The 26,646-nt window shown below is 37.2% G+C and overlaps 2 protein-coding genes across 2 annotated transcripts; both read right to left on the bottom strand.

Annotated features, from left to right (window-relative positions):
• Positions 1 to 5,428: 5,428 nt before the first annotated feature.
• Positions 5,429 to 7,604, bottom strand: LOC5565420 (maltase 1). Its single transcript, XM_001649733.2, has 4 exons — positions 6,957 to 7,604; positions 6,331 to 6,900; positions 5,657 to 6,276; positions 5,429 to 5,596 (listed from the first exon to the last, which is right to left on the bottom strand). The coding sequence occupies exons 1-4, from the start codon at positions 7,461 to 7,463 to the stop codon at positions 5,464 to 5,466; spliced, it is 1,830 nt and encodes a 609-aa protein (XP_001649783.1). The 5' UTR covers positions 7,464 to 7,604; the 3' UTR covers positions 5,429 to 5,463.
• A 2,319-nt stretch (positions 7,605 to 9,923) lies between these two features.
• On the bottom strand, positions 9,924 to 26,164 carry LOC5565453 (probable maltase). The gene is made up of 3 exons (XM_001649734.2): positions 25,030 to 26,164; positions 10,165 to 10,760; positions 9,924 to 10,097 (listed from the first exon to the last, which is right to left on the bottom strand). The coding sequence occupies exons 1-3, from the start codon at positions 26,101 to 26,103 to the stop codon at positions 10,016 to 10,018; spliced, it is 1,752 nt and encodes a 583-aa protein (XP_001649784.1). The 5' UTR covers positions 26,104 to 26,164; the 3' UTR covers positions 9,924 to 10,015.
• Between the last annotated feature and the right edge of the window lie 482 nt (positions 26,165 to 26,646).

The following is a 26,646-nucleotide window of genomic DNA, read 5'->3' as shown; positions in this document are numbered from 1 at the left end:
TTGTTGATACCATGTTTAGTTAATAAACGAGAAAGACGTGACCTTCGAGAGGTTTTTTCCCTAGACGGTGTCCAAGAAGGATTACCACCGCTAGCTTTCGCCAACGGGTCCAACGAAAAATCGAAGGCACGGGTCCAAACAAGGATCGTAAAGGGATCAATAGTAGAAAAATAGTACTGAAAAGTACTGTTTTAGTAGCACTGAAAAGTACCGTTTTTAATTTTAGCACTGAAAAGTACTGTTTTATTGCTTTAGGTAGTTTTTAAGAAAACTTCCAAGAGCAGAGAGAATTCGTGTACGCACAGCACGAAGGTACGATGCGCACTGCAAGTAAGAACTAATGCAGCTCCTCCCCTTGCTGTTGGCACTGGATTATTTTACGACGAAAAGCAGTTTGATCCTGATTTGGCTGCGATCGCCTCGTTTTGGGATGACTAGGAACAACGTTCTGGACTTAACCGGGAATGATCCGTTACTCCTAACAGTTATCACAACAGTCTGCTCAATAGATACGATGAAACTCATTCCTTCTCTGGAATCTTCCGGCCAGCTCCTTTTCCTGCTTCTGTAGAACTGTTGGTAGATGGAACAGTTCGATAATTGAGATTGTCGTTAAGGTAATATAATGAATCAGATTAACTTACCTTGTAGATCTCAATTTACTACCGGAAATCAAGCCAAAACTTATTCGACTTTCTAGCAGCAGCCGTTGAACTTGGCGATGAAAGGGAAGTAAAATCATAAAGTCCCAAGAGTAACAATGGTATCACTAAATTCAATCAAAAATATATTTTTTGAATATGCAATGTCAAGTATAAACTAAAAGACGGCTATGCATATTGTATATGCCGAGCAATGATTATAAATATATAATATCGTGAATGGAATAAAAAACACTCTAATAAGTATTTTCATTTTTATCCGTGTATGTGGATCAAGTAGGTATTATTGTCATACACTGAAATGAATTTTATTGTATAAACTACTGAATCCATGGTAAAATTAAGAATTGCACCAACGATTTTCAACCGACTACATTAATCTGTTAACTCTACCAAAACATAGTCAACATCACTACACAAGAAAATTTCTTCTGTTGATTTAACCAGAGTAGTAGTATTTTTGACTAGAAGCATTCTTGATTTGAGAAGTTTAGCATCATACTTTTGACCACACTGTGTTGTACGGTGGGTGTCACGGATTGAAATATAATGCTTTGTAGTGGATGCTACTATGGACATAGTCAAATTTACTGCACTGCTCAGTGATTTTGACCAGATTATAGTAAACTTAACAGATTTTTGTAGTCGGTTGAAAATCGTTGGTGCACCCAAGTAACCACGAAGCTATATATCAATACTTTATGTTTGCTCTATAGTATGCTATCAGATTTTGTTTTAATGTGACATAACCGTAAAGAGCTTTATAAAGCATAATTAAAGTGGAAAAGGGCCCCACAACAACCAAATTAATGCAATACTTAGTAAAACAGTTTTAATGCACAAGCCCTACTAAAGCATTCATGGTTATATTTTTAGGGTTCATGATGTATATTAGCTTAAAATTATGTATATTTAGGGCATGCGTTGAAAGTAAATAAAATAATGAGTCCAATGATTTTTTTTTGTTGGAATCAGGATTCGAACTCACAACTAGGATGATGGTGTGCTGGATGCCTGGCGCGTTGGTGTCCTGTGCTAAAGCTGCTGATGTGATAAGGTAGGATAAAAGTTCCTTATAAACAAAGCCACTTTGTGTGTTAACCATTACTATTCGCCCAGTTATTACGAATAGAAAGAATTGTCTTCGGCGATTGATTTCCTTTCCTCACCAAATGAAACATCAATAGAAATAATTTGATCACCATTCTTTCTCGTAGAGGAAATAACAGAACTTAATCCACAAAACAAAGCCCTTGCGCATTAAACAGATTTCGGGGGAGAGCAATTGATCGACATATCCTCTCGCTCCTTATGAATAAAAGAGTCTCATAGATAAAATACAATAATTTGAATGAATACATATATCCTTAGATCATGAAATGGGGGTTCGAGATGAAAGAAAGTCATTTCATTATTCTTCCGTATGCCACAAAATGAAATGAGCGAGTGCAAACGTGCTAGATCGTCTTACTTATTTATTGAAGATTCGAGTGCGTTTCATGAGGTTATGCGATCTTGTATGACAGCATAACTGTATATTCACTCCAAATGCTTAGCATAATGCTATATTAAAATAATGCTACAAAGCATTTACAATGTTATTCAAATGCATCATTGCTTGACAGTTTTTGAATAAATGCATGATAACATTATTAATGCAAAAAATGTTGACTTTCGACCAAATTAATGCAATGGTATAATGCTTGTGGTTACTTGGGGCAGTTCTTAATTCTACCATGGATTCGGTAGATTATACAACAAAATTTGTTTGCGTGTATATTGTCAGACTGATCACGCGCATTGGCGTAAACAGGGAGGGGCCAAAACGTGGACTTGGCTTCCCTGAATTTTTTTAAAAATTAGATGATAAGATAATTAAACCAAAGGCAAATTAAACTGCATGTTGAGTATATAGTTTAAACATTTCAATACGTAGTTGTAAAACGTCTCATATCTACTATCAAACCCGTTATTGTCATCTATGTTCTTGGTGATGAAATTCACCGAAACACTTTTAAAAATTGGCTAAATTCTCTTGATCCATTTGTAGTCCGATAGTTAATTAGAAAAACAAACGGTTAAGCTTTTATGTGTGATTACCAATTTTATAACAAGCTTTGGGATCAATTATTGTCTTGTAGACAAAATTTTCCTCTGTTGAAAAGAAAAAGTAATCGTCTATCTTGATGATGTGGGAATTAACTTGTCTAAAATCGTCGAAGATCTTTTTTTTTAATCGCAGTTCGCAGTTGAGAAGAAGTGTAATTTGAAATTAATTTTTGTAGCTAATTTTTTGATCCATTCGGTCAAGAAATTACGGTTCAACTGAAAGCTGATAAGCATTGTGTTACGTCCGCGGAAAAGCGATTGGTGGCCGAATGAAGGATTCACACGCGGACGTAAACGAGAATAAAACATGCACATTTATTGACTACAACTATATACATTATTTGCACAATATTACAAACATATTAAAATGTACTGCGGAGAGCGCGATTTCCAAGCCTGCGGTAGAGCTTCTTAACGATTCTAATATCTAGTTGTATACAAGAATTTTAGACAATTTATATCATCTCTGTTCAAATATTTGTTTCAAACGAACTGTCTCATCTCATCATGAGATTTAGATAGTTCTGATTTATGTGAACTGCCTGTAAATTCAAAACATGACGTTATTTGAGAAAAATAGATAATACTTGCATCTATCGATAAGGTATAGGTTTGTGAAGACTCGGAATTATTTTTAAAACTATGGTTAAACACTACAATTTGGAATGAAATCTCTCACATTTCTCTTTGTAATTTTAATGCAAGTCTCCAAAGACTAAAAACAATGTTTTTTTTTTTGAAAGTCTCAATAGTTTATGAAAAAATAGACATGTAAAATCATGAAATAGTTTTCCTTGTTTCGTAGTTTGATTCCGGGTTTTTCTTTTTTTTTATCAAGTCCAATGAAACTAGCGTAAAGTGAGCGTCCTTCTACATCTATTCCAGTTTCCTGGTTGAAATCTGGCGGCTTAGCTCATGCATTTTTTGATAAGTATGTATTGCTCAGTCGTATAGTTTTACTTCTAATCTAGATTTTGTTTCTCAATTTTGTGTAGTAGTTCAAATGTTAACTTTTCATCAAAATAGTATATTATTAAATTCACAAAAAAGTCAGTTCTTTTGTAAAAATTTAGGAAACTTTGCAAATTTTATAATTTATCCGTTAAGAAGTTGGGGTAAATAAGATTAATCCAATCGATAAACAAATAATTTACTATTGAAAATCAACTATTTGTTTATAGAAATTAGGAAAAGTGTATAAAAGTGTTTTGTCTCAAATTCCGAACAGACTCATATTCCGAACACTCAGTTTTTGTATGGCGATTTGGTTGAAATGTTTCGCTGAAATATGTCATCAAATAACAAGGAAATGGCAGTCAATTGCAATTAAATTGTAACGTCTCCAATATAATTTATACCGCGGGAGTAGTGATGATTCTCTAGTTTGAGACCAGTATAATAAGCTCAGATAAATTTATTTGCGAAATTATTCATTTAAATACGGTTTATTCGTGCTGTTCGGAATTTGAATCAAGGTGTTCGGAATATGAGACAGAATGAACACAGTGTTCGGCATTTGAATCAAAATGTTGTCCCATACGTTCACGTAAAAACAATACTAAAACTAATAAAATCAACATTATTATTGGTACACCCAACAGCAAACAGTTAGACTTTGCGAAGAAATTAAAATTCACACAAATATCAGCCAATTGATGGGCTTGTTCATATATTTCATAACGCCAAAATTGGCCATTTTGGACACCCACCCACCCCCTTGTAACGCTTTTTGTATTGATATTTTTCTAATTTTGTACGAACCGTAACATCGCAAAGGCACCCACCCACCCCCTCCAGCGTTATGAAATTTGTGAATGGGCCCTATGCCAATCAGATGCATTTGAAGTCACTGTTGGCCTTAAGTGTTCGGAATATGAGTCAAAGGTATTTATATGATTTTATCATCCATATTATTTTTAGCAGTACACTCAGAAATAAAAATAGTCACGGAATTACTAAAGTTTATGCATTAATGACTATTTTATATCTGCCTCTCTTTCATTCTACTGTGAATATTTACACTAACTGTCATTTCGACTGGGTTGAAGCTTAGCGATGCTTCAACCCAGGCGAATTGACAAACAGGAATAAAATTCCCTTCAGAATGAAAGAGATGGAGATAGAAAATAATCATTATTTACTAAAATTTAGTAATTCTGTGACTACTCGTGTTTCTGAGTGTACATCCTTTGACCTTTAGCAGTTACATCCTTTGACAGATACACGCAGCGAACTGGACTATCGAAATTCATACATTTTGCCTTATGAAAGATGGAACGATTATCGCAATACGAACGCTTTATGTATAGTTTTAGCATCACTCCACATCAAGTCGTCGATAGGCGCGGGGTGTACGCACGAGCCTATCAATCGCAAGGTCCTTGGTTCGATTCCAGGTTGCTGCGAAAACTATTTTTGTTTTCAAATTTCGGTTTCATAAGGCAAATTTATAAATTTCAACCCGATTCCTTGTGGCGAATTTTCATAAGGGGTTCCTATGTTTATCGATAGTCCATTTGCCTGAGTGTACGCATCGACTCGAGTCTAGTACATGAAGTACTAAAGAAGGCCTTATATTTGAGGTAAAAACACTTTTGTCGAATTCAACGGTAAAGTACTATATCCGTTTTCATTTTTTAGGTATTCTACTAAACAACTCGAAGATTTATAATCAAGTTTATCATATCAACGTTTACATTATTTTTATCGTCATTAACATTAATGTAATAGTCAGATAAAGTCTAGCAAACATTGTTGAAGTAGCACTGCGTAGAACTAACCCTTCATAGGGATGTAACTCGATACCACTAGCATTTAGTTGATCCCTGCAAAAAATAAAATGAATAAATTCAAACAAGAATTAATTTGATATAATCTTTTCGTACCCTTTTGAACGCTTGGATAAAACGCTCTGAACCGCCACTGATAGCTTATCCACTTTCAACATTTTGTATTGATCGATCAGCTGGACAACATTGGCCGTTGATGTTTCATTCGATAGATTCACAACCGTCACGAAAACCTCAGATTTCCCAATGTCCGGACCCGATCTCAAAATGGCAAACACGTTATTCCCTAGAACGGCCGTCGTGTAGTGGCAATTTTGAAAATCTTTCGACTCTCTGAGTTGCATCAAAGCGTTGAACACCTTCAAATGGCTCCATTCGGCACGTTGTTCAACTTCCACATTGACTGTTTCGTACGACGTGGAAACCGGAAGCCACGGTTTGGAATAGTTTGTGAAGCCTGCGTGACTTGAACTGTCCCACTGGAATGGGGTGCGAGCAGGATCTCTGGTATACTGTTGGAAAACTTCTTGCGGTCTTAGACATGCCGCAGGATCAACGGTTTCGGCCCATGTCAGTTCGTAATCTGTCATTCCGATTTCCTCTCCTTGATAGGTCACGGATACTCCAGGGATAGATAGTTGAATCATTTCCATAATGTCTACCCATTGTTCGCCTCCCATGCGTGATGCGACCCGTCGTCGGTCGTGGTTTCCTAGCTTCAAATTATTAAATTTTCAATAAATCCTAATGTGAATGATGCCTATACCTACCACCCAATTAGGAGCATGACCGTTGGGTACAGTATCGAGCCAGGAATCAATGACCGTTTTGAAATCTGATGCTTTATTGCTAGTATTATTCAAACGAAGGATCAACTGGAAGTTGAACGGCATTTGTGAACCTTGTCGACCGTTCTCGTCTTGAAAATAGGTCTTCAATGTCGACAGATCCGTCCAGGCTTCCGTCATAATAACTCTAGTGTCACCACCATGTTCAAGTTTGTATTCGTCCATAACAACACGCCATTGATATACCATATCCGTAGTTTCTGGTAAATTTTGTGTGTAAATGTGATCTAAGTACTCATATACAAATGGATCTTTGGAGTTTCCGGATATAGGCTCATCTCGAAAGCTGCTGTCCTCGAATAACCAGTTCACAGCATCTATACGAAACCCATTCACACCTTTATCTAACCAGAAACGCATGACATTCTTCATCTCTTCAACGACTTTAGCATTTCGATAATTGAGATCTGGCTGTTTATAGTGGAATTGATGCAAATAATACTGTCTACGCTTTTCACTCCATTTCCAAGCACTCCCATAGAAGTTTTCTACCTATTTATAGAACTTTTCTAAATTTTGGAAAAATCTATTTATCCATTCGTTCTTACCCAATTATTCGGTGGATCGTTCTGACATGAATTTCTTCCAGGGACTCCATCGTGCCACACGTAGTAATCATCATATCCTGATTCACGATTCTCACTCTTCACGAACCACTCGTGTTCATCACTCGAGTGATTGGGCACAAAATCCAGTATGACTTTCAACTCTAATCTCTTCGCTTCCTTGACCAGATTTTCGAAATCCTCCATCGTCCCATACTCCGGTTGAATATCGCGAAAGTCAGCAATATCGTACCCGAAATCGGTCATAGGGCTCTTGTAGATAGGCGATAACCAGAAAGCCTTGATTCCCAGAGATTTCAAGTACTGCAGCTTCTGCGTGATTCCGTTCAGGTCGCCTATTCCGTCACCGTTACTATCTTTGAACGAACGGGGATAGATTTGATAGAACCCGGACTTTTCCCACCAGTCGTTCACCGTGAGGCTGCGTAGACTTTGTCCGAGTATGGTGCACACTGGATACAGTAGCAGCAGAGTCCACACTCGAGTCATCGTGAAGCTATACAACACAGTTTGTATCGATCAAAACAAACCAGCAATCGCTGAAATGCAGCTTGATTTTATACAATTTGCTATCATTAAATCAATGGTAGCTTAAGGCTCAGAACAGATATTAGAAAACTTCGATAGATCGACCAAGGAAAAATCGAGATAGGTATTTGCGCTTCGGAAATCCTATTCATACGTACTTGAGATGGAAAATGACGCTTGAACAACAAAGCAGAGTAAATATGTATGCTATATCAGATTAGATAATACGCCATTGTGCCTACACCAAACTCCTCATATGGTGTTTTAATGTTGCGCCAAACATTAAACTCAATACCGGAAATACAAGTGTGTTAGAAATTCGTCTAGGAAAATTCGGAAGTCTGCCCAATTCAACTACCCAAATCCCGTCAGAAATTGATTCATCTAAGTACTATGCCTAAAAATCCTTTATTTTTTACATAACATCGATTGAATAGAGCTGGTAGCAGGTCTTTCTTGGGACAAGGCCAAAGTTTCAATACAAGTTTCCAAAAAGGCTCTATTTTTATTGGATATTCTCAAGAGAATCTTTTCCAACCAAAATTGTCTCTTAAGTATTTTTTTTTCTTTTCATTCTTGCAGTGAATCTTGATGCTAAATTAAAGAAGTTTAGAGAAACCTTCAGAGACTCTTTGGTGACATTCCATAGGTTCTTTCGGAATTTCTTCTCAGAGACGTGGAGGAAAAGTTTCAGGGATTTTTGAGTGATTCATCTATGGATTTTTTCTGAAACATTTTCAAAGACTCCTTCAGGGATCACTCCAATAATTCCTTCACCTATTCTGTCAGGAATTCATACAGAAATTCACATGGTTTCCTATAACTTCCACATTGATTTCTCCACTTGTTACCGTGCGAGATCTTCAAAATATCTTCAAATAAAATCCTCAAACGTTTATTTAAGAGTTTTTGAAGGAATTTGTTCAAGGATTTTTTCTTCAGCAAAGCCTACAAAATTTCCCAGATGCGGTATGTTACTTAGAGTTTAGCTGTATTATTTGTCAATAATTTATATAGAAATTTATCTAGGAATTCCTGCAAGGTTCGAAAATTCGTTCAGAATCCTTGTAAAAGTTCATCGGGAATTACTTCATACTACCTCCCTGGTATTTTCAAGACTTTCTTCAAAATTTCTAAAGAATGTCATTGACATTTCTCTGTAACATCCCTGAAAAAACTCCTTGATAAACTCATTGAGGACTTGGTTGACAAAATTCTCAGTAAATTTCTATAGTTCCTAAGGTATCTATGCAGGGCTGTTTGGAGTAGTTTCGGAAAGTAATCTGAGAGAAATTTCCATTTAGTAAATTAAATTATTCTACTTATATGTACTTACGTTACATGAAAATCATTCCTAGATTTGTGAAACATGTTCTAACTGTACTGACACCATATGTACATCAATATCAAAAAACACGGACATCGTTATAAGTCATTTTAGTTGCACATACTGTAACTATAATATTATAAACTAGTATTAGACAACGGACAAGCCTGCTCCAACCGAGAATATTTCTCAAGAAAAGTTCCAAATGCTAAAGAGGGAATCGAACCATAACCCATAACACGATACGCTTAATCACTGTCGACACTAATCTGTATGCTACTAAAGAGCGAACACGAAATAATTGCGACACATTCAACAGGGCATAACTTTTCTACCATTGGGTAAAAATCAACCAAATTTTGCACACTTTCTCATTGATGTGTATGGTTTACATTCTGTCAAACTCGAAGTCGTGTTTTTCGATTCAACGAAAATGGAGGTGAACCAACGCGAGTCGAGAGGACAAATTCTTTCCAAACGCCTGGAATTTCCTGACCTGTCGCACCGGCAGTTGGGAAAAATGTTGAACATTCACCATTCAACCGTCTCCAGAGTGTTGGAGCGGTTGACGTTGGACCACGGCAAAGGAGCTTGAATAAAACCAGGACCGTAGAACAAAAAGACGGAGGGAAAGGTGAAGCGGATGATTAAAGCAAATCCTAACGTCTCAAGCCGTGATTTGGCTAAAAAGATCGGCATGTCGCAGAGCTATGTCCAGAATGCAAAGAAGAGAGCTGGACTACATACATACAAGATACAGAACACAGAAGCTCTACGAGAAGATGCTGACAAAATATGGCTGCTGTGTGATGGACGACGAAACGTATATAAAAGCCGATTTTACGTTCATAATTGCAAAACCATTCATATTGTATATTACAATACCAAATTATCTCAGATTTATGCATAAAAATCGAAAAACAAGAACATCAAAAAACAAATTCCGGATAATCAAGTCTAAAATTCCGGATAATCGAGCCTCCGGATAATCGAGTCCGACCTGTACTGATTTTTGGATCTCTTTGCATTTCAAAGACGAATTTCTCATGTGGCTTAGTGAAGTGTTTTCGAAAAACTCTAATAGCACTATTCTATTTTTTTTTTATTTTTTTTTATTTTAGTTCATTTAATGCACAAAAATCACATTCGAAACAGAAATGGAACGTATATTGCCTAATTCTATGACTCATACTCCATTCTTTATATTGCCTTCCAGTACAATAGCGGCATCAGCTGGCAATACGATCTGATCTCGATCCACAACAGTACTGAAATAGAAAAGCAAGTGGCTTAAAAACACAAAAAAAAAGAAAACCTAGATGTACTGTAACTTACCCATCGATATAATTGGTCTGCAACGATGAGGTGATGATCTCGAACTCCAGTGGTAGCCCACCAAAAGCCTCCGACAGATTAACAGTCCGAGCAGATTTGTGGAAATTCAGAATCACAACGATCGTACTGACATCAGCGAGTTCTCGCTTGTAGACAAGCAGATTTTCATCAACCAGTTTGATCTCGAACGTTCCCTCCCTCAGAGTCCGTTGCTTGCGTAGCCGTACGAGCGATTTGAAGATTTTAACATGACTTCTGGGGGCGGATTTCTGCAGTTTGTAGTTGTTTTGCTTGTAGTAGGGCGAAACCGGAAGCCACGTTTTGGGATTGGAGGAGAAACCGGCACTGACGCTGTCATCCCACTGGAATGGTGCCCTCACGGGATCTCGACTGTACTGCATGAAGTCACGAGGATTCGAATTACACGCGGCAGGATCGACGGTATCCTCCCAGGAAATGTATACGTCTTCCATGGCGAGTTCGTCGCCATTGTAAGTCACCGCGATGCCCGGCAGAGTGTTCAGCGCAATGTTGTACAAATCAGCGCGAGCCACTCCCAACCGTGAAGCTACTCGCTTGTTGTCGTGATTTCCGAGCTGCAAGAGGTGAAAGTTGTTGGATGGTTAAACGAATACAAAATCATGAGCCGGCAGCGACTGAGTATAGGAACTTTAGAAACCTCTTGTCTGAAAAACAGAAACCAAAAAGAGACCAAACAGAAAATTTCGGGTTTTTATACTTTCTAGTGAAAATTCATAAACAGTCATAGCTAATTTTTCTTTACACGCAAAGGGTGTACGCAAAAAAGATGTAGTTTGTACCCTTTTTATATTTTGGTGTAGATTTTGGAAAACTAAGTTTATTGCATATTACGCAAATCATATGATGATTGCGATTATTTTGAGAGTTACACTATGGCATACAGTAACAGTAACTACCACGGATTGAATTAGAGATAAAATTCACTTCACTTAGTAAACTTAGTGTTAAAGACATGCCACGTTTCACTGGGGACGTAAAGCCGTATAAAGCAAGAAAAAGAAGAACAATTTGGAGTTTAAATGCTAGAAATGCTTATAGTAAAATACTTCACCTATTAGAAAGAATTTATCGAGTGCGCAGATATAGGAACATTAATTCGCAGACTAAGGAGCATTGAAAAAATGAGTGCGCAGAGTGCAATACAATTCATTATTTGACTATTTAGCTTTTATATGTTTTCCTTATACATAAGATCAATAAGTATTTGCTCTCAAAATTGCAGAGTAGTGTGTTTCGTTTACAATTAATTACAGCTGATTGAGATTTGAAAAGCCTTAAGTGCGCAGAGTATGAAGCCTTCACGGTACATATTATAAGAAAAATCCTTAACTATTCTTGAGGAAATTGCTCTAGAATCCTTTTGGAAATTACCATGAGATTCTTCCTTAAATTCCTCTTGAATTTTACCTAACCCACTTTGGGATTGTTCTGGAAATCTTGGGATTATTTCTTATATCTCTCTAAGATCTTCTGAAAACCCCAGTATTCTTGAAGATATCGCTTTGAGATTCTTCCAATTTTATAGAACCCTCCCAATATTACTTCTAGTATTCTTCTAGATATCCCTCTATGATTCTTTTGAACACATTTTTTGGATTGTTGCAGAAATCCCTCTGTGATTTTTGCGTGTATCTCTTCGGGATTTCATTTAAAATCCTGGAAAATTAATCCTTAATTTTTTTTTACCGAAAATCCTGATGCAATTCCACCGGATATTTTCAAAGGATTCTTCCAAAGATTTCCTAGAGCTCTAATAGATATTTTTCTGGAATTCCTCCAAGCTCTGAGATTATTCCGAAAACTTTTCTAAGATTGTTCCGGTTATACTCCGGGGATTCTTACGAGAATGGCTTTGGATTCTAACGGAAATTATATGAGACGTTTTCGGAAAGCCTTTTGGAATACTTTCGGATATCATTCGAGGATACTTTCGAAAATCATTCTGGAATTCTTCTAAAATGCCTCTGTAATTTCTTCGTCAATATCCTTATAATACTTCTGGGACTCTTCCGAAACTCCTGTTGGAATACTTCCGAATATCTTTGGATGGATCTTTCGGAAAACCTTAAGGAGTTCTTTCTGAGGATCCTGTGAACACTTCTTACTATTTATTTTCGAAGATTTTTTCATAGGTTCTTCCGGAATTACTTCTAGGATGCTTCTGGGCATTCCTTCTTTAGTTTTCAAGAAATCTCGGTGCGATTATTGTATAGAAAAATTCCCTAAGATTCTTTCGAAAATTCTTCTGGAATACTCCTGGATTTTTTCCGGAAATCTTGCTGGAAGGTTTCATAATATATTTATAATCATAATTATTCTTACTCTCGCGTAAAGCTTCTGTGATACATCCGGAAATACCATATCGGAACGGAAGTTTTCCTGGGATTGTACCTTGAATCGTTCTGGTATTCTTCCGAAAATACCATTGAGATTCCTGAGACAATAATTTTAGGACTTTCCCGAATACCTTTCTGAAATTCTTCAGAAAATCCTTCTGGGAATTTCTTTGGGATTGTAGAAGGAATTTCGGGAGAATCCTGCGATAATTTGCGAAAGAATTACAGAGAGATTTCTGAATGAATTTTGGGGAGATCTCTGGAGGAATTACTTAAAGATTTCCGCAAAAATCTGAAAGAGTCACATGAGGATTTATGGACATATTTCATAGTTATATTCAAAAGATTTTTAGAAGTTATTTCGAAAGAATCCCTGTAAGATTTTTAAAAAATTCCCAGGGGTTTGTGGAAGAATTCACTAAGACATCCGGAAGAATTCCTGAAAACTTTCCGGAATAATTACAGAGCGATGTCCGGAAGTACTACAGAAAGATTTACGAAAGAATTTCAAACGAAATTTCCGGAACTATTTCAGAGTAACTTTTATAAGAGTAGAAATATTTCCGTAAAAATCTCAGTGGTATTTTTTAAGAGTCTCATAAGGCTGTCCGGAAGTTTTCCTACGGGATTTCCATTTAAATTCAAGAGTGATTTTCTGAATAAAATATATAAATTGAGTATTAAATAAAAAATCAAGAACATTTCCCGAAGAATCACAGAGTGATTGAATCAGAACAGGGATGAGAAATGTACTGTAGCGAACATTTACCACCTCGACATTTACATTTTTCTACACGACCATCAAAATCCGAAGCAAACCATGACCGTTCAAAACAAAAAAATGTCACGGCTCTTCAAAACTGTAATCTTCTTCTTCGCAACGTTTTTTCAAACCCGAATGCGAAATGACTCGAGCACAGTGGTGACACGATTTTTCCGGTTTTCGGGGTTTTGCATTTTTGCTCGATAAAGGCAGCATGAAATTGAACTTGTTTATATGTATCGCAACTGAATGATTGTGCTCTTGCTGTTAGAGCTAATAGATATCAATTAGTTGAAAACACAAGCGAAATATTAGCGATTGAATTATTTTACATTTTTTCCAATCATTCACCTCGAGATGGCTGCCCGAAAACGGTCATAGTGGAGAGACAAAAACAGTCAAGCAGTGTGTGAACCGTTGGCAGCGCAACACCTGATGGTATTGATGCTGCTTTTGCTTTGTGTTTTGGTTGACTGGCAGAATCGATGAACTGTGGCAAATTGTGATCACAGTTCTCAAGCCTGTCAGAATATCAGAATTTCAAACGAATCTACGAATATTTCTGGAAAACCTTGAACAGGATTTCTAGAAAAGGATCAGCAGGATTTTCAAACAATTTCTGAGGGTTTTTCGGAAAAATTTCTGAGAAAATTCTTAAAAAATCTCCGTAGTAATTTTGTTGTTTTTTGGATTTCCATAAAGAAAACTTGTCAAATAAATTCCCAAGAGAGATCTGGAAGAATTTCAACATGATTTCCGAAAATATTCCATAGGAATTTCCAGAAGAATCTCATGAATTTGAACGGAATAATCTGACAGTGATAGAATAGATATTTTACTATAGTTTCAGACGGATTTCTGAGCGAATCACAAGAGAATCGCAATGATCCTTAGAGAATCTAAGAGGGATAACCAAAAAGTCCCAGGAACATTCACGAAAGAATTATTGATGGATTTCTGGAAAAAAAATAAGAGGGTTTGATATAATAATCTCGGATGATTTTCAGAAGGAATCCTGAGGAAGAAAAATAATATTCAGAAGAATCCCAGATCTTATTCAAGAACTTCATCCCTCAGGAAAGTAATCATAGAAACATTTTCAACAGAATTCCATGGAAATATTACGGAAAAAAAACTCGGTGAGATTTCCATAAAAATCCAAGAGGAATTTCCGAGACAATCCAAAAGAAGGAAGATTTTCGGAAGAATCACAGAGCTAGCAGAGAGATAACTTTAATAGTTTCAGAAGGATTTCCGAACGAAACTATGAGGAAATACCGAGAATTCTGGAAGAATCCCAGAAGGGTTTTTTGGAAGAATCTCACAGGGATTCTTGGAAATTTCTCTGAAAGTTTTTCTGTAGTATCATAAAGAAATTGCAAGAGGAATTCCACAAGCACTTCCGGAATAATCCAAAAAGGATTTTTGGACGGAACAGCTCGAGATAGGTTTATGAAAGGGATTTCCTGATAAATTTCAAAAGGATTTCATATAATGGATTCCAAGAGGATTACCGGAAGAGCTATAGAGATTTTTGGCATAATTCCAGAGAACTTTACAGATTAATTAATGAGCGGTTCTGGGAAGAATCTCAGTGATATTTCCTGAATAATCTCAGGAGGATTTTCAGAAGAATCCCAGAGAGCTGGGGAGTTCTTGTAGAATCCTACAGTGATTCAATTTATAATCTTAGATTAACTTCCGAAGGAATCCCAGAATAAATGAAGGAAGAATAGAAAACAATAATTAATGCATGAACTTTAGTTATTCGGTGACTTTTTTTTTCTTAGTGTTCAAACACAATTGTTGTTTTTTTTTCGTGCACGCGTTCGAAAATCTGACCATGCATGATAGTGCAACATCCACGCTGCATGGGCTTATCCACGGTCTCCCTTTACGGTGTTTACATAAAATGACATCCGGACCAACATCTAAAGAATGAATGTTCACCGGATGAACTATGAGTGGATGAAGGTTGGATGTGGCAGCGTGACGTCATCGTAAGTTAGTCCATTCGATGAATCGTATGCAACAACAATTGTCGGCGCTATCCATCAAATTCGCTCACTAAAACCTGAGAGAGACTCGCGAAGAGGAAAAATATCAACACTGAGGCAAAAATACTTAGGTTTTCCATAAATCAAGACTTATGAACCAGCCAAATTATGGTTTCATTGCACGCTTAAACATTTCAAAAATGGGATCATAAGTTTCATAAGTTAGAGCTTTGAATTTTTTAACAACAAATGCTTGAAATATTTACCATAGCAATCGCTAGAAGAACTACTCCGCTTTCGATGTTGGCTACAAGTTAATCGAAAACAGATCACATGTTATCAAAACATGTCAATTTTTGTGCACGCTTGAAATAAAAGGCGAACAACATTATCGATTGATAATACGAATTGAAATAATATCATTGCGTTTATTACCGAATTTCATTGATTGACTTATGAAATTCATTACTAAAATTCTTCACCAAAATCATAAGTAAAACTTACAAATTTCAACAATAATCGTTGTGGCGCCAAATCATAATTATTCCTTAAGAAATTATTAAGTTTTTTTGCCTCAGTGAACGTCATATGCAGCCCAGATTGCGCTGTCACGAACCGTCAAATGCAGCCCGTCGTTTTTATGACAGAAAAAGTGAAAAGTATTGTATTCAAAATAAACTTTTATAAAATTCCTCAGTCAGCGGAGCAGTTTTTTCAAAGACGCTGATAAATGCAAACACAAGACTAGTTATTTATAATGTCTGCTGCGTTTGCTGGCATGAAACTTCACTCAAAATGCCGTTTATGCTTCGGTGTGATGCAAACGCAATAGTTTTTTGCTGAGATGGTCTTGTGAGAGCTTGAACGGATTGCGCAAGATCGATGTACACACTGAGTAGAGTAAGAAAAAAACTCAGCAATCGCAGAAAAAGAAGACCGTTTCCGCGAGTCTCGTCTCAGGCTAAAACCTAAGACAAGACGTGACAGGTCAAAGTACAAAAACGAAACCAATTGCCTGTCAAAAAAGAGCACTTCTCATTGGTCGTTTTGGCAAAAGCCTACTTTCACATCGTTGAGTTGAATTGCAACAGGGCACTTTGTAGCTAGCCCGGCCGTGTTGCTAGTTTATAAATTAGAGTTTTTATCAAAAGTTTGGAAATTTTTCATGAAGTCTTTTTGTTTCAAATCTATTTATATTCAATGTTAAGTTCAAAGCATGTTCTTTTACACACTTAGATTTTCTTTCATTGTTCGGTTAATTTTCTTACCGAAAACGAGCTGTAAAGAAATATTTAACAGAAGTTTCGGTATTGCAAACGAGCTCTACCGAAAATCAGTAGTAATTAGCAAAATCTAAACGTCATTGCTCTGTTTTCACCGAAATCGTCGATTCTTTTACCGAAAAACTTGTAATTTGCTAAGATTCACCGTAGACTGTAAATTTTTACCGTACTTCAGTACATAGTGTTGCAATGCCTTACCGAACAAACAGTAATTTGAAATGTTTGGGTCCGCCATATTTGTTTGTGAAAGCAAAACTTTACGTGGAAAAACGAAAATCCAAATCGTCGTTGAATGGATAAAGGTAAATTACCGAATAAAGTCCAACGGTATTAACAAAAACTAATCTACATTGTTATTTACTAGATGGAAGATGAGACATCCTTTGCATCAGCTTTGTATGCTATAGGAGAATTGCTGCAAACGGGCCTGGACTGTGGAATGAGTGGATTTTTCGCTGAGAGTATTCAATGTCCCATTGCTGCGAACTTTCCTGTTCATTAACGGGGATTTTTAAAAGACATTAATAATGAGAATAACAGGAGCAAAACTCGTGTGTTAAATATGTATACATTGCCATTATTTTACTTCAGTGGAATTGAATTCATGAAAAAAAAATAAACTTGTCTAGGAGAATACAAAATGCGGATTATTTAATTTGATATCAGTATAAATTCTGATTCTCAATCGTCCTATTCAATACCGACTGCCTGCTGATATGAACAAAGCGTTCGGTAATAATTTTCACAATTCGTTCGGTGATAATTTGCGAACATTTTGTAGTTATTTTGACAGCTGCGTTTGGATTTAAATTACTGATTGTTCGGTAATTCTTAGCATTACCGAAAGCATTACCGACCGCTCAGCGGTTTATATTTCGGTAATAAAATTACCGGAGTCGGTGATCTTTTCTAAGTGTGTACAATGCTAAATTAAATAAATAATACCTAACGGAGACCAATACAATGAAAATTTTGTTAATTCTCTTTAAAAATATCGCTGGATTTGGATTTTCACCTATTTTTTTTTAAATATAGCATCCTCCATTGCACACAAAGTTTGAGGTTCGTTTTCTCATACAAATGTTCATAATTTTCTAATACATTTCTACATGCCATGTTCATTTTAAACAATCGCACAGATAACTCATATTGCTTCTATTGATTAGCAAAAAATATAAACTTGAGCACAATTCACGTTTTGCAGTTGCTATTTGGATTGAAAGTTCATATAGAGATTGTTATGCCTTTATTTTTTAATATGGGACTGCACCAACTTCATATTTTTCCACAGCATTTTCAAACAAAGTGTGTTAATTTTTGAATGCATAGAAAAAAAGTGTTGGTTCGAAAATCCATATGGGGCAGTTATGCTTTTATGGGCAGTACAATATATTTGAATTGACCGTTTAAAAGGTGGTCGATGGACAATGATGTGAATGAGAGTGTGACGTCTGTTTGTCTGTGTGTGTACAGGGGATAGGCAAAATGATTGAGATAGGCAAAATTTTGCCTAAATTCAAATGCTCATAACTTTATGAAAAATTGATGAAATTGGATGCATCTGGAAGCAGTCGACGGCAAATTTGGTCTAGTTTCAGGAACTTGCTTGGCCATGCATATTGGCCACTGGACACCGGAGATGTTCCGGATTTTCCGAGGTCATGTCTAAATATAATTTTTTCTGTCGCTTGTATTTTTGTGCGGTGTAAAGTTGGATAGATTTTTACTATTTTCCTAGAAACTAGAACTAATAGGAAGTTGAATGCCGCCGGACGCATCAAGATTGATTCGAAATCTTCAGAAATATGACCATTTCCGTAAAATGGTTCCGGAAAACATGGTCAGTCATGTGTGTATTTCCAATTATGTAAATATTACCCAGAACTATATCCAAGTGAGCACCAACCTTAGACAAAATGTTTCCAGCAGCATATTCAGAACCATTAGATACATAGACCACTCTATAGAAGGTTCAAGGTGCCCTGGGGGAAGTGGTCAATTAGGAATCTGGATTAATCTGGAACCATATCAATATGGGCATTAAACTTCATGGCTTTCAAAGCTTATGCTATCCGAAGAATTTCCAGCACCACCGGCTCACGGTGTCTTTGTGGAGTAACTTTATTACAAAAAAATAGGTAAGTCTGAAATTTCGAACTAAAAACAATTAGACTTTGCTCTTTCACTTGCGACCAAAATCAAAATAATCGGTGGGGGGGTCCAGAACATTTTTTTTTATTTTGTGTAATGTATTCATGGATATGTGTTTTTGTACCGACACACATTGCGTTGAACATAGATACGGGACAAACTGCAAGATCAAACCATTTGAACTCCTTGGCTTGGAAGGTAAAGTTGTTCTTGCTCAGAAGAGCTGTAATAAGCATATATGACATATGATATACGCATAATTGCAAAACTGTCTCAAACGTCATTTTAGTTATTGTCCACGAAAAACCTTGAAAATCGTACTTAAATTGGTCATAATGATGTAAGAAGTTATTTGGAAATATTTTTGATAGGTGAAGATGCATCGATATCAAACCTCGAATTTTAAAGAGCTTGTTTGTAGATTTGTATCTTGAGAACCTGACAACCTTTTGCGTTGAACATTTTATTGATTAGTCGCCACCAGCGAGTGACCAGTAAGTTACCGGTTGTCTGCTTCTCTAGACTTGTGCTTTTGAAAATTCGAGGTTTGGCTTCTATGTATATTCACCCTTAAAACCATTGATAACCGAGTGTGTAGCTCGTTGTTATTAAGCAGATACCGTTTTGATTCAAATTACGGACACTTAAGGCCTCAGGGAAGTATAAGCCAGCATAGAGCATACAAAATAAATCATTATATATGATTCTTTAGCGTTATCGAGCGTCGGAAGACCTTAACTTTCGAATGGTGGGTAAAGAATACGCTTCCGCAACTTGAATAATTTTAAATAAATCAAATTGTGTGGCCTTTTCATGATTCTTATTCCGGACGCTTCCTCACTTTCGCCTCATATTCCGGACACTTTGATTCGAATTCCGGACAGCTCATGCTAATCATTAATAGAACAGTCAAATCATCAATTGAAATCGTCAAACCACTAAAGAGACATCTAGCATTATAAATTTTCAAAGATATTTATGGAAAAAGCTTACTAAAACGAGCCTCGAAATTGAGAACTTTTGAACGGCAATAACTGAAACATTTCGTGTGAAATGTTTCCCATACAAAGTATAGTGTCCGGAATTTGAAGCTGTCCGTAATATGAATCAAAACGGTAACGGATCAAAATAAAAACTGTCACCGCTAGGAGACAGAGGAGGATCTTCTCTTCGTCGTAGCATTGTGAAATAAAGTGTAAATCCATTCGTTTGCTCAGTAATAACAAGCTATGGCTTTTAGGACGATATCATAAATTATGCAAGATTTATTTTTTTACTCGTAGGGGATGGTACACAAATTATGTCACGCGAAATATCAATTTTTTCGACCCCCTCCCCCCTTTGTCACATTCTGTATGAGTCCTCCGATAATTTTGTAAGGCTTGTCACGCATGGCTGAACCCCCCCCCCCCCCCCCCTTGGAGCGTGACGTAATTTGTGCATGACCCCTAGATACAAAAGTGACTTATCCGCCTTTCAAACAACACAATTTCAGTTATTCGAATTAACTAGTAGAGGGCTTCGCATGCGATAAACCTTGTTATAAGGCATGTAATATACTTGCACAATGGTGCTCTAGCCGTAACGAGGTCTTGAAAACTTCTTAAAACATCATATTGAAATTTTATATGGGAATTGTCGGTCCCCCAAGGAACACCGAAATATTTTTAAAACCAGTTGACCAATGGTCAATACCGACATAGATTCCAAAAGTAGAAGAGTTTTTTTGAGAAGTTGTGAAAAAGTGGTGGAAAAATATAGAGAAACAAAAAAGTTATCGCGATTCAAATATATTTTTTTGCTGAAAAAAATGAATGCCGGTAGAGGGGTTAAGCTAAATAATAGCAAACAAACTCATGAATATCTCTTCTGCTATCTGTTGAATCGAATTTCTCTCTTCAGCAAATTTCTTTATTATGGTTTGAAGAATGAGCTTTTACAATGGGATTATAAGTTTGTGTTTACATTACAGTACAAGCGTGTTTGGAACATACCTCAAAATTTCTTCATAGTAATTTCCATTATCTTTGGGCCACCTTAAATTACCACCTAGAAAGCTGCGAATTTCACAGAAAACTATTTTTATAGTAAGGATTGTAAGGAACATATGTGAGATTGAATTCTCAAACATTTTTTGATTTTGAACCGCCCTAAAGTACATAAACACATAGATAGGCAAATTCAAACATATGTGCAAGCCTCTCGAAATCAAACAAAAAAAAAATTACTCTGGACCCCCCGACCGATTATTTTGGTTTTAGCAGCAAATGAACGCGAGAAACCTAGACTTTATTGTGGAGAAGTTTCAGACTTACCTATTTTTTTTGTAATAAACTTGTTCTACGAAACACACCGTGGGCTGCCATGACTACTTTATAGTAGGTTCCAGGTGCCCGGGGGATTTGGCCAATTTGGCCGTTCCCATGTTAAGAATCACCTTCTACCATGAACAGTAGGATCCATGTGACTTGGAGGATGAGGAGCATTTTCAGAACCACAAGATGAAATAACCACACTATAGTAGATTCCATGGGCTCCTAGATATGTGGCCAATTCGGAACATAACCACATCCCCCAGAGCCCATGGAAACTATTATACAGTGGTTATATAAATATGTTGCTCTGTAAATGCTTCTTGTAGCATAGCCTTCAAAAATCTTGCTGTTTATACTCATACTGATGTGTTTTTGGGCATGTTTTGAATTGGCCACATCCACGGGGGCACCTGGAACCTACTATAGAGTCGTCATGGCAGCCGGTGATGCTGGAAATGCTTCGGAAAGAATAACCTTTGAAAATCATGAAGTTTGATGCGCATATTGATATGGTTCCAGATATGTTCCTAATTGACCACTTCCCCCAGGGCACCTGGAACCTTCTATAGAGTGGACTATACATCTAATGGTTCTGGATATGTTGCTGGAAACATCATTTTTAAGGTTAGCGCCCACTTGGATATAGTTCCGGATAGTATTTACATAATTGGGAATACACACATGACTGACCATGTTTTCCGGAACCATTTTACGGAAATGGTCATATTTCTGAAGATTTCGAACCAATCTTGATGCGTCCGGCGGCATTCAACCTCCTATTAGTTCTAGTTTCTAGGAAAATAGTAAACATCTATCCAACTTTACACCGCTCAAAAATACAAGCGACAGAAAAAATGACATTTAGACATGACCTCGGAAGATCCGGAACATCTCCGGTATCCAGTGGCCAATATGCATGGCCAAGCAAGTTCCTAAAAGTAGACCAAATTTGCCGTCGGATGCTTCCGGATGCATCCAATTTCATCAATTTTTCATAAAGTTATGAGCATTTGAATTTAGGCAAAATTTTGCCTATCTCAATCATTTTGCCTATCCCCTGTATCATCATTTTATTTTTGAATACAGTCGACTCTCCACATCTCGATGTTCTACATCTCGATATCTCTCCCTACCCAAGTAACCGATAAGCACGATAATGCGGCACGGTAACAGCATTATATGCGCATATAGGCAAATAATGCTATTATAATGCCAGAAAAGGCGAAATAGCGTGCCATCAGTGTTGCATTTGAACGCGTTCAGTTTTCGTTCCAGTTCAAACTTTTGAACGAGGGATTAAGTAGGCTTGTACATTGAGCAGTTCAAAAATTTGAACCCATGCGAGCTGAAAATTGAACGCGGAATGAAAACTGTCGTCATGGCAGACACACGACTTATTTCAATGTTGCAAAGTTTTGCAAAGATGTTAGGAAACATTTAAGGTGCCATATATTTGTAACGGTTGGAATTCAATATGTTATGATGTAGTGTTTTTCGTGTTTTCAGCTTCATTGTGCATTTTGAAGTGAACGGGCCGTTCTTGAGTAGGTGCAGAATCTTGCACGAGAGTTCAATGCTTACTAGGTTCTCGTGCAAAATTAGAACGCGTTCAGTTCACTTTTGGCTCGCGTTCAGTTCAAAATGCATCACTGCGTGCCATTATAGTGCCAAGATATAACCGTGCTTCTTGGCACCACTAATGCTGATAAAAGACCACGTAAGAAACGTCAGTTGTTTTCGCCAGGTTTTTAGGGCGAATATTTTGTGCTTTCGCGTACGCAGCCAGAGAGCTTTCGCGTATGCGGCCTAGCAACTGGTACACGAGGTTAATAAATGAATGAATGATAACGGAAACCTCTAATAGTATGCAAAAAAGGTAATAAAATGATACAGATAGTACTTCTCCGTATCAGACATATTCGTTTTGGTAGTTTTCATCCTTTTTCCACATTTTGATCCTCGTTTTATGATGATGAAATTCCTCATTTTGCGTCTCGAACCTGCGACACCCGTATTGTTGAGTTGTTGAAGTCCTGCTCCTTTGCTCCTACGGCCACATAAGATGAATAGTATTGGAAAGAAAAGTGACCAATTCAAACCATCACTTTTCCCCGTCATAAAACCTGCAATTGTAGTAGTGCGAAGATTTATGTTTGACTCCCTCTTACCACTATATGCAAACACAAAGCACGTGGTATATCTGTCAAAACACTGGATGGCATTTAAACATGCCCTGTATTCAAATATAAAGCCAATATAGTGCTTATTTAATGCCTGTATGCATCAGGCTTAGAAGCATTAATGGTGCTGTAATAGGGTTTCTATGCAGCGGAAGTGCTTTTATAAGGTGTGTAAGCATTTGTGGTGCTATTATAATGCATATACGCATCTATGATGCTGATTAAAGGCTTATTATTAGTGCTTATGGTTACTTGGGTATGTCGATGGTTTGTTCGGTCCCTTCATTCTGCATACATTTTCACTCTCCATATCTCGATATCTCCCTATCTCGATGTGATTTTCATTCCCAATTTTCTCTCCGTATGTCGATATGCCCATTATCAAAGGTTATTAGACTGGATTTTAGGGATTCAAAACAATTTGCAAAAACGAAATGACGTCTGTTTATTTTCAGTTTTCCTAGTAACAGAGTGATTTTCAATCTAGTATTCATTAAAAATGTGTTCTATGTCTCGATCTCCCCCTATCTCGATGGTCCCTTCGATATCGAGATGTGGAGAGGCGACTGTATTATGGTCAAAAATCATAGAAAAAAATTGAGAAATGAGTGTTCTGGCTTAAACTCAAGCTCTGAACATTTTTTTTAAATGTTGTATGATGAAAAGTCTACTTTGTTAATTAACACACGCAATGTAATAATACAATAATAATAATATGTTATGGAAATATTTTGTTATCAACCTGTTATCAAACATGTTTGTCACGGATACATTGATAAGACGTTATCATTCAGTTATAATTGATAACAGAATATAAAAATGGTAATGAAGCGATAATGAAAGATGCTTTTGCTTTTGCTTAAGTAGCCGCAGCGGTAAACGTACAGCTATTCAGCAAAACCAGGAGTCTTCCTTAGCCTATTGGTAACGTCCATGGCTACTAGGCAAAGTCTTGCTGAAGGTGTCTTGGTTCGATTCCCAGTCGGTCCAGGATCTTCTCGTAATGGAAATTTCCTTGACTTCCCTGAACGGAGAGTATCAGTGTACCTGCCACACGATATACGAATGCAAAAATTACCAAAAAAAAGCTCTCGGTTAATAACTGTCTGGAACTGATCATAAGAACACTAAGCTGAGAAGCAGGCTCTGTCCCAGATTCTAAATAAATTCATATATACATTTTTGGAGGAATTTTATGAGAAATGTGTTTTTGAAAGATTTCCCGGAATAATCCCTGGAGGAATTTTCAAAGTAATTCCTGGGAATAGCCGTGGATGATTTCTTGAACAAATCCTTTTGGAAATAGTTGGGAGATATACTGGGAAAAGCTACGTAGAAACTCCTTGTAAAGATTGCCCTGGACGAACGAATTTCTGCAATACTCTGGAACAAAAATGGGGGAGTTTTCTTGAAAGAACTCCTATAGGAATTTTAGGATCTCTTAGAAACTAGAGTAACATCTGGTTAAATCTATGAAAAATTTCTAGGAAAAATCTACTACGATAACCTCTGAGAAAATTATCAGACTTATCACTGAGGAAATTACTAGAGGTAGTAGCGTTCGAATCCTCACAATTTTTTTGAACTCTGGAGAAATTTTCAGAGGGTCGCCTGGATGACTGCTTGAAAGTTAAATCACTAGTAGAACTCCTGCTGCTTTTCCTTAAGACATATGAGAAGAAAATACTGATGAATTTATGGAATAGTCTCGTAAAAGTCTTTGGTGGTAACTGTGGCCTGTAGAATTTGGCACCAAGTCAGTGACAAAAAGTTTTAGTCCGCGAAGTGCTATACTTACCACCCAGTTGGCAAATTGCCCTTGTGGTAGTGCTTCGTAGAAGCGCATGACATAGGTGTAGAAATCTTTAGCAGTACTGTCCTTGTAGATGTTACTCAGAACTTCAAAGTTGAACGGAATTTGAGCTCCCTTGCGATCTCCTTTGCCGTACAGTCTGATGATGTTTTCCAGCGGTGTGTAAGCTTCAATCATCAGAACCAGATCTTCCTGCAAGCCCTTGGATGATTTGAACTCATCTAATACCTCGCGCCACTGGTATACCATATCGAAGGTTTCATCCAGATTTTGCGTATATGGATGCAACAGATAAGCTGGATTATCGGGATCATCAGTGCTGTTGGATTTTGGTTCATCCGGGTACACTCCGTTGACCGTTTTATTTTCATACAAATATGGCAAAGCATCAACTCTGAATCCAGTAACGCCCCGTTCGAGCCAAAAGCGAAGAACGTCTTTCATATCCTCCACAACCTTCGTACTTCGGTAATTGAGATCAGGCTGCTTATCTACAAACTGATGCAGATAGTATTCCCGACGAACCGAACTCCATTTCCAAGCGCTTCCACGGAATACACTGATCCAGTTCGACGGTGGAACACGTGTCCCATTTGCCAACACCTTTCCTTCATGCCACACGTAGTAATCTTCGTATCCAGCTTCCCGTTTTTCCGATTTCTCGAAATACGGATGTTCGTCACTGCTGTGATTGGGCACAAAATCTAATATCAACTTCAGATTCTGCCGCTTGCACTCCTCGGCTAGGTTTTCTAAATCAGCGATTGTTCCAAACTCGTGATGGATATCCGTAAAATTCGAAATGTCGTACCCAAAATCGGCCATTGGTGATTTGAAAATTGGCGACAACCAGATGGCATCCAGTCCGAGATCTTTCTTAAGGTAGCTCACTTTCTCCATAATGCCCCGAAGATCACCCACCCCATCGCCATCGCTGTCTTTGAACGATCTTGGATAGATCTGATAGAAGTTGGCGTGCTGCCACCAGTGCTCATCAACACTTGCCACAAGCCCGATAACGAAACCGAATATAAAGACGATCACTGCCTTCCGTCCCATGTTGCAGTAAGCAGTTGAACTTCCCTTCACCGATAAACTAACTGCAGGCCACGACCAAATGTGAACTTTTATAGCCGTGGGACTTTATCTAGTGGGAACCTTCTTCAAACGTCTCATGAATCATTACAGTGACCACCACCAACATCAGCAACAACAACGTAGAGGAGACTGGGGAGAATGATCCTCTTTCGTAAAAGCAGTTGTAACTCTGCAATCAACTCGATGAATTAAACAGTGCCTTACAGGTTTTCTTGTATTTCTAAAAAATGTGTCAAAACTTTCCTGTGGAGCCCCAATAACTTAGAAAAACAAACTCAAAAAGAATTTCCAGAACTTCTTGGTTTTGTATAACAAATTGAAGAATAACAAGAACAAAATCACACTGTGAGATTTTTGTTAGTATCCCCTTACAAGAGAGAATTTGGAAGCATGCATCAAATCTACCCAGTATCCCCTACAGAAAAAAAAACAGCATGAATAGTTTTCAATTTTGCCTACAAACAAGCCGGCAGCTAACTGCTTGCCGGTAGTTTTCTCAAATCT

This window comes from Aedes aegypti, chromosome 3 (genome assembly GCF_002204515.2).
Source record: "Aedes aegypti strain LVP_AGWG chromosome 3, AaegL5.0 Primary Assembly, whole genome shotgun sequence".
NCBI lineage: Eukaryota > Metazoa > Arthropoda > Insecta > Diptera > Culicidae > Aedes > Aedes aegypti.
The sequence above is the reverse complement of the archived record's forward strand: the minus strand, read 5'-3'. Positions and strand labels throughout refer to the sequence as shown.